Genomic DNA, 15158 nt, shown 5'->3' on the forward strand with positions numbered 1-15158 from the left:
GATATCCCAAAAAACAATGATGTTACGATAGCAATATTCGCTGWTGACACTGCAGTCCTAACTTCAAATAAAGTGCCTTCAGAATCTTCTGACATACTACAAAATTACTTATTCCAACTAGAAGACTGGCTCAAGATGTGGAATATTAAAGTCAATTCAGATAAATCTGTCCATGTTACTTTTGCCCTAAGAAAAGGTGATTGTCCTTCAGTAAAAATTTTTAATACAGCCATACCTGTTAGTGATCATGTGAAATACCTGGGGTTACACATAGATATGAAGGCTTACCTGGAAATATCATGTAAAAGCGAAAAAAGAACAAATTAATATAAAATTGAGAAGTCTTTATTGGCTTTTGGGTAAAAAATCTGTTCTTTCTCTGGAAAATAAACTGCTAATTTATAAAACCATTATCAAACCTATTTGGACTTATGCGATACAAATATGGGGCACGGCAAGCAATTCAAATATYGAAATAATACAGCGCGTTCAATCAAAAACTCTCAGGTCAATTACAAAAGCTCCATGGTATGTTTCAAATCATACTATTCACAGAGATTTAAAAATATACAAAGTGAAAGATGAAATAAAAAAGTTTAGTGAAAGATACAAAATCAGGTTAGAGATTCATCCCAATCCTTTAGCAGTGGCATTACTACAGGCACCCACTACAACAAGGTTAAAAAGAAAAGACATATTAAACTTGTAAACCAGCACTTTAACACAAACTAGTGTATGATTATGTTTTTTTTTTTTTTTTAACATAAAGAAAATAGCAAATAATTATGTAAATTAATATGTATGTAGTTTGGACTTTTGTTTCTATTATACTGTCACTAAACAGAGGGTTACTTAATGAAGTATCACTCACAATTTGTTTGTACCTTAACATCACATTTACTTATTGTCTATTAATATTAAGACAGATTGTAAATTTAACTTGAATAAAAAAAAAAATAAATAAAAAACGTATCATCGAAAAGAACGAAATATTTCCATAATCATTACATAATTATAAAGACATAGCCTTACACATTTATCGAGATAATGTACTTTTGATATTGGGCTAGTAGTTAAGTCTGAACACAAGACTTGAATAAAATTTCAAAGGAAAAATACACAAATTTGACAACTATAGCGAAAGCTTTTGAAAAATGTTGTAGGAGTGCTATAAACAAAACACGCACACCTGTGAACTTACTTTAATATGTTCTTTCTTCGAATAAGTAATAACCGATTTGTAATCACAGCGTACTATTTGCGAACACAGTGAATTTATATTTTTTGTTTTCTTACTTTTCTAGGATGGGCTCATTCAACTCAGCACCGAAAATCAACAATGTCGACTCGCAGGATGACAGCCTAGAGATACCGAAAGGTCTGAATACCACGGAACTGTTGAAACATGTCAAACATTTGAGGGGTATACATCAGCCGCAATTGCTATCCCGTTACTTTATCAAGCCATCTTTAACTAGTGACGTAACTGATGGATTGCGCTCATTAAAGTTGAATACAGTAGCCAAAGGTGAGTTGATGTTGAGATCCCACATTTAAGGATAGAGTTGTGTAGAACGAAAGTGCGCAAAGAATAAGTTACATTAATATTAAATTGAAAAATTAGTAGTAAAAAAAAAATAAAAATATAAAATTATGAATTTGAAAAAGTAGTAGTCGTCATTCAGCATTCGATTTTTGGCTCTAAAATTGTTACTTGGAATCGATGTATGTACATATGTATATTAAAGTTATTACCCAACATGCAAAATACCTAACGTTCAGATTTTGATCACTTATGTCTCTTGGAAAGACATTCATAAACATGTCATTGAAATTGAAAACAATTAGAAGTCCTGCTTAAAATATGCCACATTTCATTTTACAAACATTGACGATTACGAGACTGCCCAGCTGTTTTATGAATTCAGCGATGATAATGATCATTTGTTCTTCTACGCTTTCAGATTATAGCGTGGCCTCGACGTTACCCAATCATATACGCGTTTTGCAATGGAATATTTTATCACAAAGTAAGTTCTAAACAGGATATTCAAATTGAATTTGTCTGTCAACCGCGTGTAAGATCATAAAGAATTCATGAGGCACAGATATTCACTCGCATGCATTTTTTAACATTTTTGAATTTTAAAATATTTATATTCGTATTTTGCGTTTGTTTTTTGCTGTTTGTAGCGCTGGGACAGAACAATGACGGTTTCGTGCGCTGCCCAGAGGAGGCGCTGACTTGGGAGAATCGCAAATTTCTGATCGTACAAGAGATACTACAATACAATCCAGATATTATTTGTTTACAGGTAATGCTTTACTTACTTTTTTTTATTCTATTTTTTCTTTCGAACACTTTCATAAACAACGTCGTTTTTTCTTATGCAACCCACAGGAAGTGGATCATTTCAAATTTCTACAAACAATTTTGGGCACACAAAACTATGAAGGCATATTTTTCCCGAAACCCGATTCGCCATGTTTATACATAGAGGAGAATAACGGACCCGACGGTTGCGCCATATTCTTTAGACGTGACAAATTTGAGTTGAAGAACTTTGACACGCGCATTTTGGAGGTGTGGCGCGTGCAAAGCAATCAAGTGGCGATTGTTGTCAATCTGGTCGTGAAAAGTACTGGTAAAGAGTTCTGCGTATGTACAACTCACCTAAAGGCACGCCACGGTTCGTTGCTGTCGAAGCTACGCAATGAGCAAGGACGCGATCTATTGCATTTCGTGAAACAGTTCAGTGGTGAAAAGCCCGTTTTGATTTGCGGCGACTTCAATGCTGAACCCACTGAGCCTGTATATGCGACAGTCTTGAGCGGCAAGCAGTTGCAATTGGCCAGCGCTTATGCAGATATCAAAGCCGAGCGCGATGAATGTAATAATGACAGCGCTGAGAAGCACAAGGCAAATACAGATTCGAGTGATGATGCTCAGACGCAGTCGGTGGAGGAGGAAGAAACTGACGCAGAGCATGTAGAATTGTGCGATGACAAAGTGATGAAATCAATACAATGTGAACCGCCATATACCACATGGAAAATACGTGAAGATGGGGAAGAATGCCACACAATCGATTATGTGTTCTACACGCCTGAGCAGTTTAAGGTATGTAACTACTTCGTCTCAACTAGTATAGTTATTTTAATTTTTTTCTTTTGTAGGTTCGCAATTGCTTGGAATTTCCTCGAGACGATGAAGTTGGCAAAAATCGCACACCGAGCTTCCAGTATCCGTCGGATCACTTCTCATTGGTGTGCGACTTCGAATTGTTAGATAAGCAATAAATATGTTTGCAACTCTTATAATGTGGCTTTACAACAAACATAAGGAAAGCATAGCATTAATAGAATTCTTCACGTTTGCTGGAGCCGCACAACTTTCACTTCATTGGCATTCACGAAATCAATTAAATAATTGTGATATTAGTTGTTAGATATAGTTAGTACTTTAGACACACGTAGTTTCATTGACATACCAACTAACCAAGTAGAATGCAAACTGATACATTTTTTGTAATATTGACATCAATAAACCTTAATAAATAGATGTATAATATATGTAAATGGATATGTATGTGGAACAAATAAGTGATGTGTTTTCTTTGAGGACAAGCTTGATGTTTTATAAAGCGAAGAAATATAAATAATATATAGTACCTATACGAATGTGAATATGTGTAGTCAGATGCGCACATTATGATAATAGCGACAGGTAAACTTAAACTGTGTAGCCATAAAATAATCGTTACCTTACAAATTGAAAGAAAATGTAAATTATCGGTACCTTATTATAACTTCCCCTTTTCAATAATAGTCAATATTTATTTTAGCGATTCATGTTTAATGTTTTAAATTGACTCAAAACGGTTTCCTCAGAGCGACCATTTTAAGTTTGCTGAATAGACAGAAGTCACACGGATATTCGGCCGATTGATCGTCTGTTTCCGGGTGGTAAGCATAGATCCAAGACTTAGCACGATTGAACGTCTGTTTCCGGATCGTAAGTATAAATCCAGCAGTAAAATATCTGACTGGTAAACATCGATTCTCTCGCACCAATACCTTTATTTTATTGACGTGTTGATCATCAGTTGATGCTATATATGTACATGTCATCGGTAGATGGTTCATTCGTTAAAGCGTACTCAGTTTCGGAAAGCTCACAGATAATACAATTTTGTTTATAAATTAACTGGGCGTCGCTATTTTTTTTGTGCCATATTTTCGATGCCCTTTTTACAAAAGCTTAGACATGCTCGTATGATTCTCCCGGCGGCGCAATTCATATCCTCAAAAATGAAATAAATACCTCTCATTTTTCTATGTTAAGCTACTTAAAAGGTTTGCAAAAACACCTTACTTGGACAAACTTTCGATGGTTTCAATACCCTTCACTGATTTTGCCCAAAAATTTATTTTTCGATAAACTATTAGTAATTAGATTGTAAGCAGCCGCGATATCTATATCTAAACTTATAAAGATAGTAAGTTACAGCTGCTAAGGGGCATTTTTGTAGACATGTGGTTTTCACGAAGAAATAAAAATCATTAAATCTAATTTTATGGCCAAGATTTTAGCTTCATTATAAATATTATGTTCCAAAGCGTTGATCGTTTCGGGCTTATCTTCGTAGATGAGAAACTTCACATAACTACACAAAAATTAGTATAGCGATGTTAAATCATGGGCTCGTGGAGGTCACGCCACAGGCCCACATCGCGAGATAATGTGCTCACCAAAAAGTTTCCTTCAATAAATTATTTGTTTCATTGGCTGTATGGCATGTAGCGAAATTTTGTTGGAATCAAATTTCTTCCACATGGCTCTATAACATTCTCCATTGGCTGGGCTTTATCGATAGCATAATTTTCTTGTAAAAATTCGGTATCATTTTGCGAAAATGTTTAGATACATAGTCGGTTCTAACGTTGCAAGATGGACTGCTCTTTTGCCTTGTCCGAAAAGCAATGGTTTCGTTTGCAGCTATACGTAAAAAGCCGTCCTACAGTTCCTTTATACCTATGCTCTCTATTTTCTACTACTACCTCTTACTTATCTAATTTAATAGTCGGAAAAATAGACCATATTTAATTTCAGTATTAACTAGAACTATGCTTTGACGATTGGGTTCGGAGATAAAAGAGTTAAATTCCGAAACGAAAGGAATCATCTTGGTATGATGATTTTCTTGATGACGGCAAGAAAATTAAGCGCTGGTGTGTGAAATTACAATTTCTATATATTGGATTATTTTTAATATTTTATGGAGTTACAAACAACGCATTAAATGACCAGTAATATTCTAATATTAGGTAGTCCACTGTTTAGTACAAAATTTGGTACAATTGTCACGTCTGATATTCAAAGGGATATTGAATACTACTTGGTGCTTTCCAAAGTAAACAGGACTTAAAAAAAAAACACAGAACAAATGGTTTTTTCGGCAATATCAGTTTATTTTATTCAAAATGATCTCCTTCTGCTTCAATACAGCTTTTTGCACGGTACAAAAGAATGTCGAAAGCTCGTTGGCCGGTACGACCGCCAGTAAGCCGGTGCAATGTCATGAAATTATCACTAGACAATCGATACAGACAGATACTAACACACCAGTCGACACCACGGGGCGCTAGATTCCTGTTTACTGTGGAACGCACGTTGTATGTATTCAATTCAGTTGTACTTTCGCGAATGTATGTTATAAATATTTAAAAATACTACTCAGCAATATCTAAAGCGTAAAATATATATGTATATTTTATGTGCTATATGGGGAAATCTATATTTCAAAAAGTAAGGATGGGCTAAGTTCGGGTGCAACCAAACATTTTACACTCTTGCAATTACTATCGGAAGTCAAGGAATTTTATATACTATATATAACGAAATCATAACGTATAGTATATGGAAGTTGGGGTAGCATCGAGCCGATTTTATATATTAACTATTATCATGGCACAAAATAACACAATGTTCTCTGAGTTTCATTAAAGTTCCTCACATACAATCACCAATCATATGGAGTAGAGTCAGCCAGATGTTCGAAAATCTTGATATTAGTTATATGGGAGATAGGTAAAGTTTTTGCCCAATTTTATCTATTTTAGACACAAAGATGCACTGTTATGAGTAAAATACGCTCTCTTATTTTCATTGGAATAACTAACATATTGGTTGATATATGTGGTACAAAGTCACCCGGAAGTTCAAAAATCTTTGTATTAAGTATGTGGGGGCTAAGGGTTGTAGTCCGACTTCGCCCTTTTTCGCATTGTTACTGTCGGGTCTCGAGATATGTGATTTTACCAAAAAATGACCCATCGTCCAATTTTCACATCGGCTCCTGTAAAGCTCTCTCATATCACCTTGGTGGTAAAATTTAATATCTCTGACGTATCTAGATATTGATTTATTGTTTTGTGTATTTTTTTGGGGAGTGAGCGGGGTTATCATCCGATTTCATCCATTTTTATAAAGTTGGTAGGAGTTTTATAAAATTATTCTGCACAAATTTCGTTGTTGTAGCATTAGCAGTTTAGGGTATATGTATATTAAAATTATTAGAAAGCGGGGTAGCGCCCATTTTTCGAAATTTTTTTCACAAAAACTATTATACTCTAGCAACTAGAGTATTAAAATGGACGTACACTTTTTAAGGTGCCTAAAATAAATTTCGAAGGGCCATAAGCACACTCTTTTAATATAGTATTTCATGGATCACATGAATAGCAACAATAACAATAAGTTAACGATGCTCCAATTAAAAATATAAAAATATATATTAAATCAACTTTCGTATTACATATATGTGTCATGTGACATACAAATATGTGTTTGATGTGCATAAAGTATTCGAGAAATGATAATGCCTAATTAAAAAGTATAATTATACTTGTATATGCTAAATTTACATTTTTATAAAACAATTATAATAATTTGTGATTACTTAAGTTAACTTATAATTACGTACATATTATATACATAAACATAAATATGTAAGCATTTTTTATATAAAATGAGATATTTATCCTTACAAAACAAACAATAATCTTGAATATCACATTATTTTATGCACCGTATTGATTGAAGCGGTCTCCACTATTACTTGCCATCAGGCGCGTCCGCCACACCAAACGCAGAGATGAAGACATTGATCACAGTTATTATAAAAATGCCGCATATTGTGTAATTGCTAACTTTTTCAGCATGGCATACTTCCTTTTTGTCTTCAATGTTGTAACGACTGTTGAGTATCAAACCAACGCCCACGGCTATCTAAAAAGTTAGAAAAAAACGCAATTATCCACACTGCTTCCAAAAGAGTTGTATAAAAGAGTAACTTACTTGGAAGCCAATACTAAGTATCAATAATACCAAACTGGGATAGAAATATGGATGACTTTTATAGGTCTCCACCACATAGCGCAACTGATTGGCATTTGCTGTGAGTAATGCTAAATCCATCATACCCTGTGCCAAGGTTTTCTTATGAGCATAAGCATTTACATCCACTGTAGCAAGTTCTTCCAGAGCATCCAGTTCCTCTATCAAAATTTATTTCATTATTAAAGATTTTTATACAACAAACATAGTTTTGTATTTAAATGAATGCGTAATGAGTTTTTGAAAAATATTTTGATTAATTCACCTACTAAATATATCATAGGTGGCCCACGGGTTGCAAAAGCGGAGATTTTATGGAAATATTTAAATTTGTAAGTGATGTTTTCAAATTAAGCGACAATGAATCAGGGTATATAGGACAATATTGATATAAATATGTATAACGTTATTTATTTCCTTCACTTTTTGAACTTTGGACAGTTCGGATCGTTTATGAAGTACTGTGTCGCAATGTTATGCTTTATCGTCCTCCATATAATATTAGAATTGAAGCTGTAGAGTACAACAAGCTATTACAGATTGCCACCAGATATAATATTTGCCTTAAGTACCAAAAAATACAATATATATTTTTGTAAGACTGGCTAATATCAGCTGTCATGTGAACCACCACAATCGAATCACGAGATAATATCAAAAGTTTAAGTGCATACAGATTATGAAAAAGCTACACATCTACTTTGAAAATACACTAGACATTCAAAACAATATTTCGGGATACATTTACATGTTTTGTTACAAGAACGATTTCTAGAAAATTGTTAATGAACTCTGACATTTACGCCAGCGGTTTTCGCCGCACTCAGCAATGGATAAGTGAATTAAAGGAAATATAAATGAAGTGCCTAATCAAGTTTGTTATGGATTTAAATTGCTAGCGTCGATACATCACATTCAACTAAGGCAATTTTCTGGGTTCCCAAAAGGCTGTCTTTACCCGTCAATGTATGATTTGCATCGCTTGTTATAAGCGAAATATATCGCTCTTCATTACCAAAGGCAAAGCTATATTTAAGCTTCAGAGAAGTTGGTTGGCCGTTGAGTTGGAAGTGTAATATCACTAAATGGAATAACCCGTATCTTGAAGTTCGATATACATATGATATTACATAATTATATTCGTTAACTATGACTTTTATATTTCACGCTGATTGGCGAGTACTAACACTCACTCGTCGAGCCAACCAAGCATATCAATACTCAGTGTGTTTATATTCTCATTTAATTATTGCAGTAAATAATTACTGCAAATGCACCTGGTTGAAAATAAAAACTGACAAAGCGTGTCAATATCTAGCGCAGTTGCATTTATTTCATGATTTAACTCTTATTTGCGTAGTTCGGTATTCTCACGGATATTGTCAGCTGAACAACTACAAGCTCAGTACTTAAAATGGTGAGATTTTTTAATGGTGATTTTTAGTAGAAATTTGTAATTTCTATCGGTAATCTACAAATCTTTACATAATTACGCATTCAAATAACGATTCTATACAAATATTTGTGCAGAACTGTAACGTTCCGATATTTGGTTAGTTAAAATTTTTGTAATCGCATTTTTATGCCTTTACCTGGATGCCTCATTGCTCCATCTATTTCACTGCGTTCACTGTCCATGAAATCATTGTTAAGCGAGTGCTTCTCCGAGTGGTCAACATCCATATCAATAAGTTCCTGCAATTATTTCGAATTTTGAATCAATTGACAGATATGTAAAATAAAAATTTTGAATAAACATGGCGATTATAATAGATCTTTTTAGGAAAAAAGGAAGTTAAAGTAAATTGTCTTTAAATGGGTATATAATTCTCACAATTGTGATTTAAGTTTTCCTGTCTGCATATGATTTACATATGTACGAGGTGTAGTAGTAACTAAGGCTAAACATGTAAGTATGAGCTTTTGAGTAATGCCCCAGCCTTCATATACGTCCGACATGGCTCTGTATGACTTTTCCCTATTTCCAAAACCCCGTCGTAGAAAGGTCGCCGTTTTAAAAGCACAAATGACATTAAAAACACATTACTGAAAGCACTAAAGGCTATCGAAGAAATCGAGATTTAGAAAAACTTCGACGATTGGAAGAAGCACTGGCGTAAGTGCATAACATCGAATGGCGAATATTTTGAAGAGGACGAGGATAAGACGAAATATCTCCTGTCATCAAACAAACAGTCGACGCACTCGCTACTTGGCTTTTAACGCACTGTTGACAGTCATAACTTTGAACTTGTAGATTGCTTCGAATATTTGGGAACCAGCATAAATACCACCAACAATGTCAGCCTAGAAACCCAGATAAACTCTTGCTAACAGGTGCTACTTCGGACTGAGTAGGCAATTGAAAAGTAAAGTAGAAGACGATAACATAAGTGGGACAGAATTAGAAGATTCTATTACTATGCTAAATAAATAATTTCGTCCATATGCATTACACTTTCTTAACGAACATCCATATAAGAGCAACCTCTCTCGATATTACTGAATTAATTACACTAAAAAAATAAAAAATCAACCTCTTTCCAACTAATAATTACTCTGCTGCAAACATGAACTTAGAGCGTTGAGCAGTGGAATTTAGGAATTTTTCTCTCGATTATAAAAACAAATCCTACAAAGTGTTTCGATAACTGAATATGTGGATTGGCACATTGTATATGCATGCATATGCCCTACAACTGTGTTGATTGAAATAGCAGTGCAGCAAAAGCAAAACATATTACTTTTTTTTTTGTATATTCGCTTTTGTTAGTTGATCGCTTTCAAATAGTTTTTGTAAACTATAATATAAAGATTAGAAAAAAGAAAAAACCCTTTATATTTGCCTAGTTTTTATGCCTTTTTTTGATATTTTTGCTCACATTCATGCATTTATGGCTGTTCACTGAAATAGCAGTTTTTAATTTCTGATGAAAAGTGCGGAAAAAATTTGTACAAAATGAGTTAAATTGAGTACATTATTATAACTTAAATTATAATGTACTATAAAAATGGAATATTTTTAATTTTAAAGCATAGAACGCCTTACAGCTCGAAGGAAGATAGCCAGTTTACTGTTGAGCTAAGAAAGGAGCGAAAAACATATATAGAAATAAAGATTCGTTAAATTTAGAGGACCGCCGCATGGTATCAGTCAACAAACTCCTTTTATATAATCTAGGGTAATAAAATCTTAGCTGAAATTGAGGATCACCGGTATAAATTTTCAATGACGACGGTCGAATGAAAACTTGAAGGTGCATTTACCTAACCAAAGACATATCAAAGTTCAGTCGGAGTTTGCCAAAAGTCATCTATTAGCTAAAAACTGGCTTAGCCATGAAAATATTATTGGCTATGGTATTACCAGCTCAATTCACGAATCTCAAACCTACAAAAAACTTATGGGAGGATATGTTTCAAAGCAATCCCCGCCTTCTTTACCGCATCTTAGGCAGATTGAGGATTGGGCGCAGATCTAAGCTCAACGGTTAAATATAAGCGTGTGTTATTATATAATAACTTGTATCAATAGAACTCACTTTGTACAAATTTAAAAAACAAGTTCCGCATTTTTTAGCGGAAATCAAAATCTGGTTTTAAGTAAACAGGCGAATGTGCGAAAAAATACCAAAAAACATTAATAAAAGATAAGCAAATGTAAGGGTTTTTTTTCTTATATCTATATTCTATTTTATAAAAGCTATAAACTTGCATATATGTACTATATGAAGAGGACTATGCAAAAATAAAAACGTAATATATTTTCGTTTCTGCTGTACTGCTAATTCAATGAACACAGCTGTATATGCACTTACATTTCACTTAAATATCACCATATAAGAAATTATAACAGCAACCAATGTTCATATTCAGCATTTTATAAAGGAACAATCATTATACACATTTCAATTTATCGTTCAATAATTTAATTATTTTTTGTTTTCACTGCTTATATACATACATGTTACATATATATACATATATATTATGTTTAATGGGTTTTGTGCATGCAAAAAATTCTGAGACAAATGACAAAAAAGCGTGATTCATGAAATTCTATTTTTGGTCTAAAAAAAGAGTTCTCTTCTTAAAAGAAGTAAGGAATCCAGGGAATATACGGTACCGGAATCTAATTTAAAGAAGTTATCATGCAATTTCGCATTACTTTTCATTGAATTATGACCGCACTTTATACGCACAATTCACAACATCCGATATATTTGCATGACTTCGAACGGAGGGAAATGATGAATTTGCTGGTGCCACATATCTGTACTAAGAGCGTTTTTTTCCACAAATATGTTGTATTTATACGTTCCTTTGCTCTCAACAGTTTTTTTTGTTGCTATTTACAGTTTTTTTCCTTAACAATTTTATACCATGAACAAGGCATATAAAGTGTGTCCCGCAGTTTGTAACACCCAGAAGAGTTGAGTCGATTTTCCCATGTCCATGTGTTGTATGTTTGTATTAATATATACGCAAACTAGTCTCTCAGTTTTTGACATAGCGATCTTAAATTTTTCCTACAGTGCTTTTGTTGCCCTAAATATAAGATAAATTCTGAATATATTAGAGTTCATGAAACTATCAATGGTTTTGTAAGATTTTCTCATGTTTATTTTGAAATCTTTATGTCCATTTTATACTATTAAAATTAGAAGACGGGTAACAAAACAACAGTTATATTTATAATGTTTTGTTTCAAAAAAGTAAGGATATATTCAAATAAACTGAGAGAAAAATTTCTAAAACATGTGCTATGCTTAAATGAACTGCCTTTTCTTTCAAAATTTTGCAGGTGGCAATATCTTTTTAAGCACTAGTAGTAATCAGCCATCATTTGGCAATCTGAACAACCTTGATACCAATCTACCCACACTTTACAATCTGGTTAAACCGATCCCTTTGTTCCTCACTATCATTTCTATAATTAAATTGCACAAATTTGGTGCTTTATGATTATCTAGGAAATTTGCGACTACCAACGCTAAACTTATCCACTATTCACTTTCCAGAACAATCATAACTTTAATAAAATCTGTATTTTTCAGTAATTTTCATGAATGAGGTTGGTATCTGAATATTTGAAAGTTTCAAAACTTTCTAAGACAACCGGGGAAACAAAAAAACAGCAGTGGTACTATCTGCAAAGAAATTGTCCAAAATCAAGTTCTTGTATGAAATATTTTGTATTTGTAAAGGATAATATACCTTCGGCTTTCTAGTTTCAGGTTCTTTTATTCTTTTCGCAAAAAATTACCTTCTAACCTGGAAATGGTGCGACATTTTCATAGGGAAGAGAAAATGATATAACCATCGATTTTTTGGTCTGAACTTCAGCTTTGATAACACCCATTTTTCTTAATCAGTGTTTCATTATGTTCTTTGAAGGTTAGGTCTAACGACTTGTGGAAGACCTTTTCATAGAAACGATTAGAACGTGTTTCTACAATTTTTAGCCCATAAAAAAATAACGGGTGTGAAAAATTCTGTATAGATGATTTTATTTGAAATTTCAATACATGAAAATAGTGAAAATTCTTTGAACACAATAGAAAAATAGAACGACCGTTATGGAATATGTTTTGCTAAATAACGAACACAGAGTGTCAGAATTAAGTCTGTACTGATTTTGATATATTATTTCCATCATTCTTATATTAATTTGTCAAAAAACTCTTGCGGTATTTTTACTGAATTTTCAATTGTTCATAAAGGTTTTTTTGATGACTCATGCCCAGCTCTTGACCGATGCTACGGCTGCTACTAAGCCGGTCTCTTTCGACCAATTCAGCGATTTTATCGCAATTTTCGACGACAGGCCTTCCGGAGCATGGTGCATCTTCAACCACCTCTACACCAGAACGAAAACGTTGAAACCATCGTTGTGCGGCGGAAATGGAAACTGTATCGCGTCCACCGCACAAATTTTATTGGCGACTTGAGATGCATTTAATCTTAATAACTTTCAAAGTTGAGGTCACTGACTGCGAATTTTGGTAATAAATTTTAATAATTTTGACTCGTTGTTGGATCGTATATCTCTCCATGATGAAATGGCAAACCTTACTGAAGAGAAATGTCAAAAGAGCGGGAAAATATATTGCGTCGTTTATTGTTCCTATCGGTCTACCCCTGTAGTGCCGTATTGAAAACCCCTATATGCATCTACACTATATATGTATATAAAATCAATCAAGAACGATGAGAGATATATAAACGAAATTATTTTCATTGGGGATTTTGAATCAGAATTATTAGTGACGTAAATTTATACATATTTTTTGAATTAATCATTATTTATTCAAAATATTAATGTAAAAAAGAAATGGGTATTACAAGTTGCATGCTAAGGAAAGCTTACGGAAAGACGGTTGCCGTTTTTTAAATTGTCTATATTCATTCAAGCTGATCATTTGAGTGAGACATTACACTATATCATTAAGCTGTCTATACGGATGAAAAATTTCTGAAACCTTTTCTGTACATATGTATGCATGTATGTATATAAAAATATGTATGTACATTGTACATATAAAAAAAAAAAAAATATTTTCAGTATGATCAGTACTGATTAAGAAATCTTTTTTTTTTGCTTTAATAAACGCTACATCGTAATGTGGGAACTATTAATTGTTTTTCTATAAACCTTGAGAGAACTGAGGATGATATCACGATTTTCTTTATAATTGAATAAGGTGAGCTTTTTCAGTATTTGATTTCTTGACCGCTTCCGGTGTGATAATGGCGGGGGGTCGGTGGACATCATAACCACAAAATGAATTTCACACGCCGATTTCATATTATTTTTAAGCAAGAAAGAGTACATATTTTTTGATAATTATAGAGGAATTTCGCAAATGTCAAACAGGCATAACATTATTTAATGCGGTGTCCGATATATAGGCACGCGACTATTTACAACACTAAACCAGTAAATTTTCGAAATGTTTTACTTTGTAAATTTACTAGTTAAAGTTTACATAAACAAATATTGAAAATTAAAAATAAGCTTTAGTACAAAAAAATGCCTATAACACAGTATTAATTACTGTATTTAACGTTAAAACACAACTATGAACGCTTAATGCCAATTAAAATCGTTTATATTTAGTGGCATGACCACCGGCAATACAAACAAACAAGCACACACACACGTACACATACATAGTCACACAATAGTGTTAGTCATAGTTTAAGGGAAAAAGAAAATGATAAATTAATTTACCTCTCCCTTTAAGCCGGTTTTAGTGTTTAGTAAACCATTTGGCTGCTGCACTGTGGCCATTATTATGCTTATTCTTGTAGATTCACTCGAGCGCTAATAAAAATTGCGAAATTATGTATATGCTTTGTATTATAGCGGTGCTGATACACTTTTTGGTTTTTGTGCTTTTTTTTTTTTGTATAAAAATATATTTTATGTCTTTGGTAAATTTGTATTATAAGCAAATGCGTGGCAGTTTTATTATATATTCTTTTTATTAATTGTTTGTTTTGCTTTTTTTTATGATTTTTTAATTATTTATTTTTTCACGAAAGTAACACGAGTCAAGTGTGCACCCGCTTTTGAGGTTCCCGATGAACTGATTTTTTAAAATGCTCAGCGCACAATTACAACTACTACGCGATCAAACAACTACCGTCCATTCTCCGGTTTGCTAGCAATGAGATGCGAGAAAGAGCAGCGATCAACACGCTATGGTCATATACTCATACACGGATATACGTTCGTTTGTAGGTTCAAAAAGCT

At 33.2% G+C, this 15158-nt stretch overlaps 2 protein-coding genes across 8 annotated transcripts in view; one reads left to right on the forward strand and one right to left on the reverse strand.

The window, feature by feature from the left end:
- The window catches only part of LOC108978367 (nocturnin), a 46265-nt gene extending 42662 nt beyond the window's left edge, over positions 1-3603 (forward strand). For all 6 annotated transcript variants that reach the window (XM_018948615.1, XM_018948614.1, XM_018948616.1 and 3 more), the window contains 5 exons: positions 1305-1528; positions 1965-2030; positions 2194-2315; positions 2402-3121; positions 3178-3603. In XM_018948615.1, coding sequence (XP_018804160.1) covers positions 1305-1528; positions 1965-2030; positions 2194-2315; positions 2402-3121; positions 3178-3300 — 1255 coding nt within the window. In that variant the 3' untranslated portion in view covers positions 3301-3603. The remainder of the gene's footprint in view (positions 1-1304; positions 1529-1964; positions 2031-2193; positions 2316-2401; positions 3122-3177) is intronic.
- A 3263-nt stretch (positions 3604-6866) lies between these two features.
- On the reverse strand, positions 6867-14858 carry LOC108978339 (ninjurin-1-like). 2 transcript variants are annotated; one of them, XM_018948563.1, is made up of 4 exons: positions 9234-9649; positions 8992-9094; positions 7361-7560; positions 6867-7291 (listed from the first exon to the last, which is right to left on the reverse strand). In XM_018948563.1, the coding sequence occupies exons 2-4, from the start codon at positions 9080-9082 to the stop codon at positions 7118-7120; spliced, it is 465 nt and encodes a 154-aa protein (XP_018804108.1). In that variant the 5' UTR covers positions 9083-9094; positions 9234-9649; the 3' UTR covers positions 6867-7117. The 2 variants fall into 2 exon arrangements, with proteins under 2 accessions (XP_018804108.1, XP_018804107.1); XM_018948562.1 differs by lacking the exon at positions 9234-9649 and adding an exon at positions 14634-14858 and having other exon boundaries at positions 6868-7291.
- Between the last annotated feature and the right edge of the window lie 300 nt (positions 14859-15158).

The sequence above is a fragment of the Bactrocera latifrons genome, unplaced genomic scaffold (genome assembly GCF_001853355.1).
Source record: "Bactrocera latifrons isolate USDA-ARS-PBARC rearing strain unplaced genomic scaffold, ASM185335v1 scaffold_120, whole genome shotgun sequence".
Taxonomy (NCBI): domain Eukaryota; kingdom Metazoa; phylum Arthropoda; class Insecta; order Diptera; family Tephritidae; genus Bactrocera; species Bactrocera latifrons.

What these genes read in the sequence shown, in the direction of transcription:
- LOC108978339 (XM_018948562.1), bottom strand. Translation starts at nt 14,693, where the DNA reads ATGGCCACAGTGCAGCAGCCAAATGGTTTACTAAACACTAAAACCGGC. An exon ending in TGGAGCAATGAGGCATCCAG is followed by an intron (nt 7,561 to 8,991) that starts GTAAAGGCATAA and finishes AAATTTTGATAG; the next exon opens with AGGAACTGGATGCTCTGGAA. An exon ending in TACTTAGTATTGGCTTCCAA is followed by an intron (nt 7,292 to 7,360) that starts GTAAGTTACTCT and finishes CTAACTTTTTAG; the next exon opens with ATAGCCGTGGGCGTTGGTTT.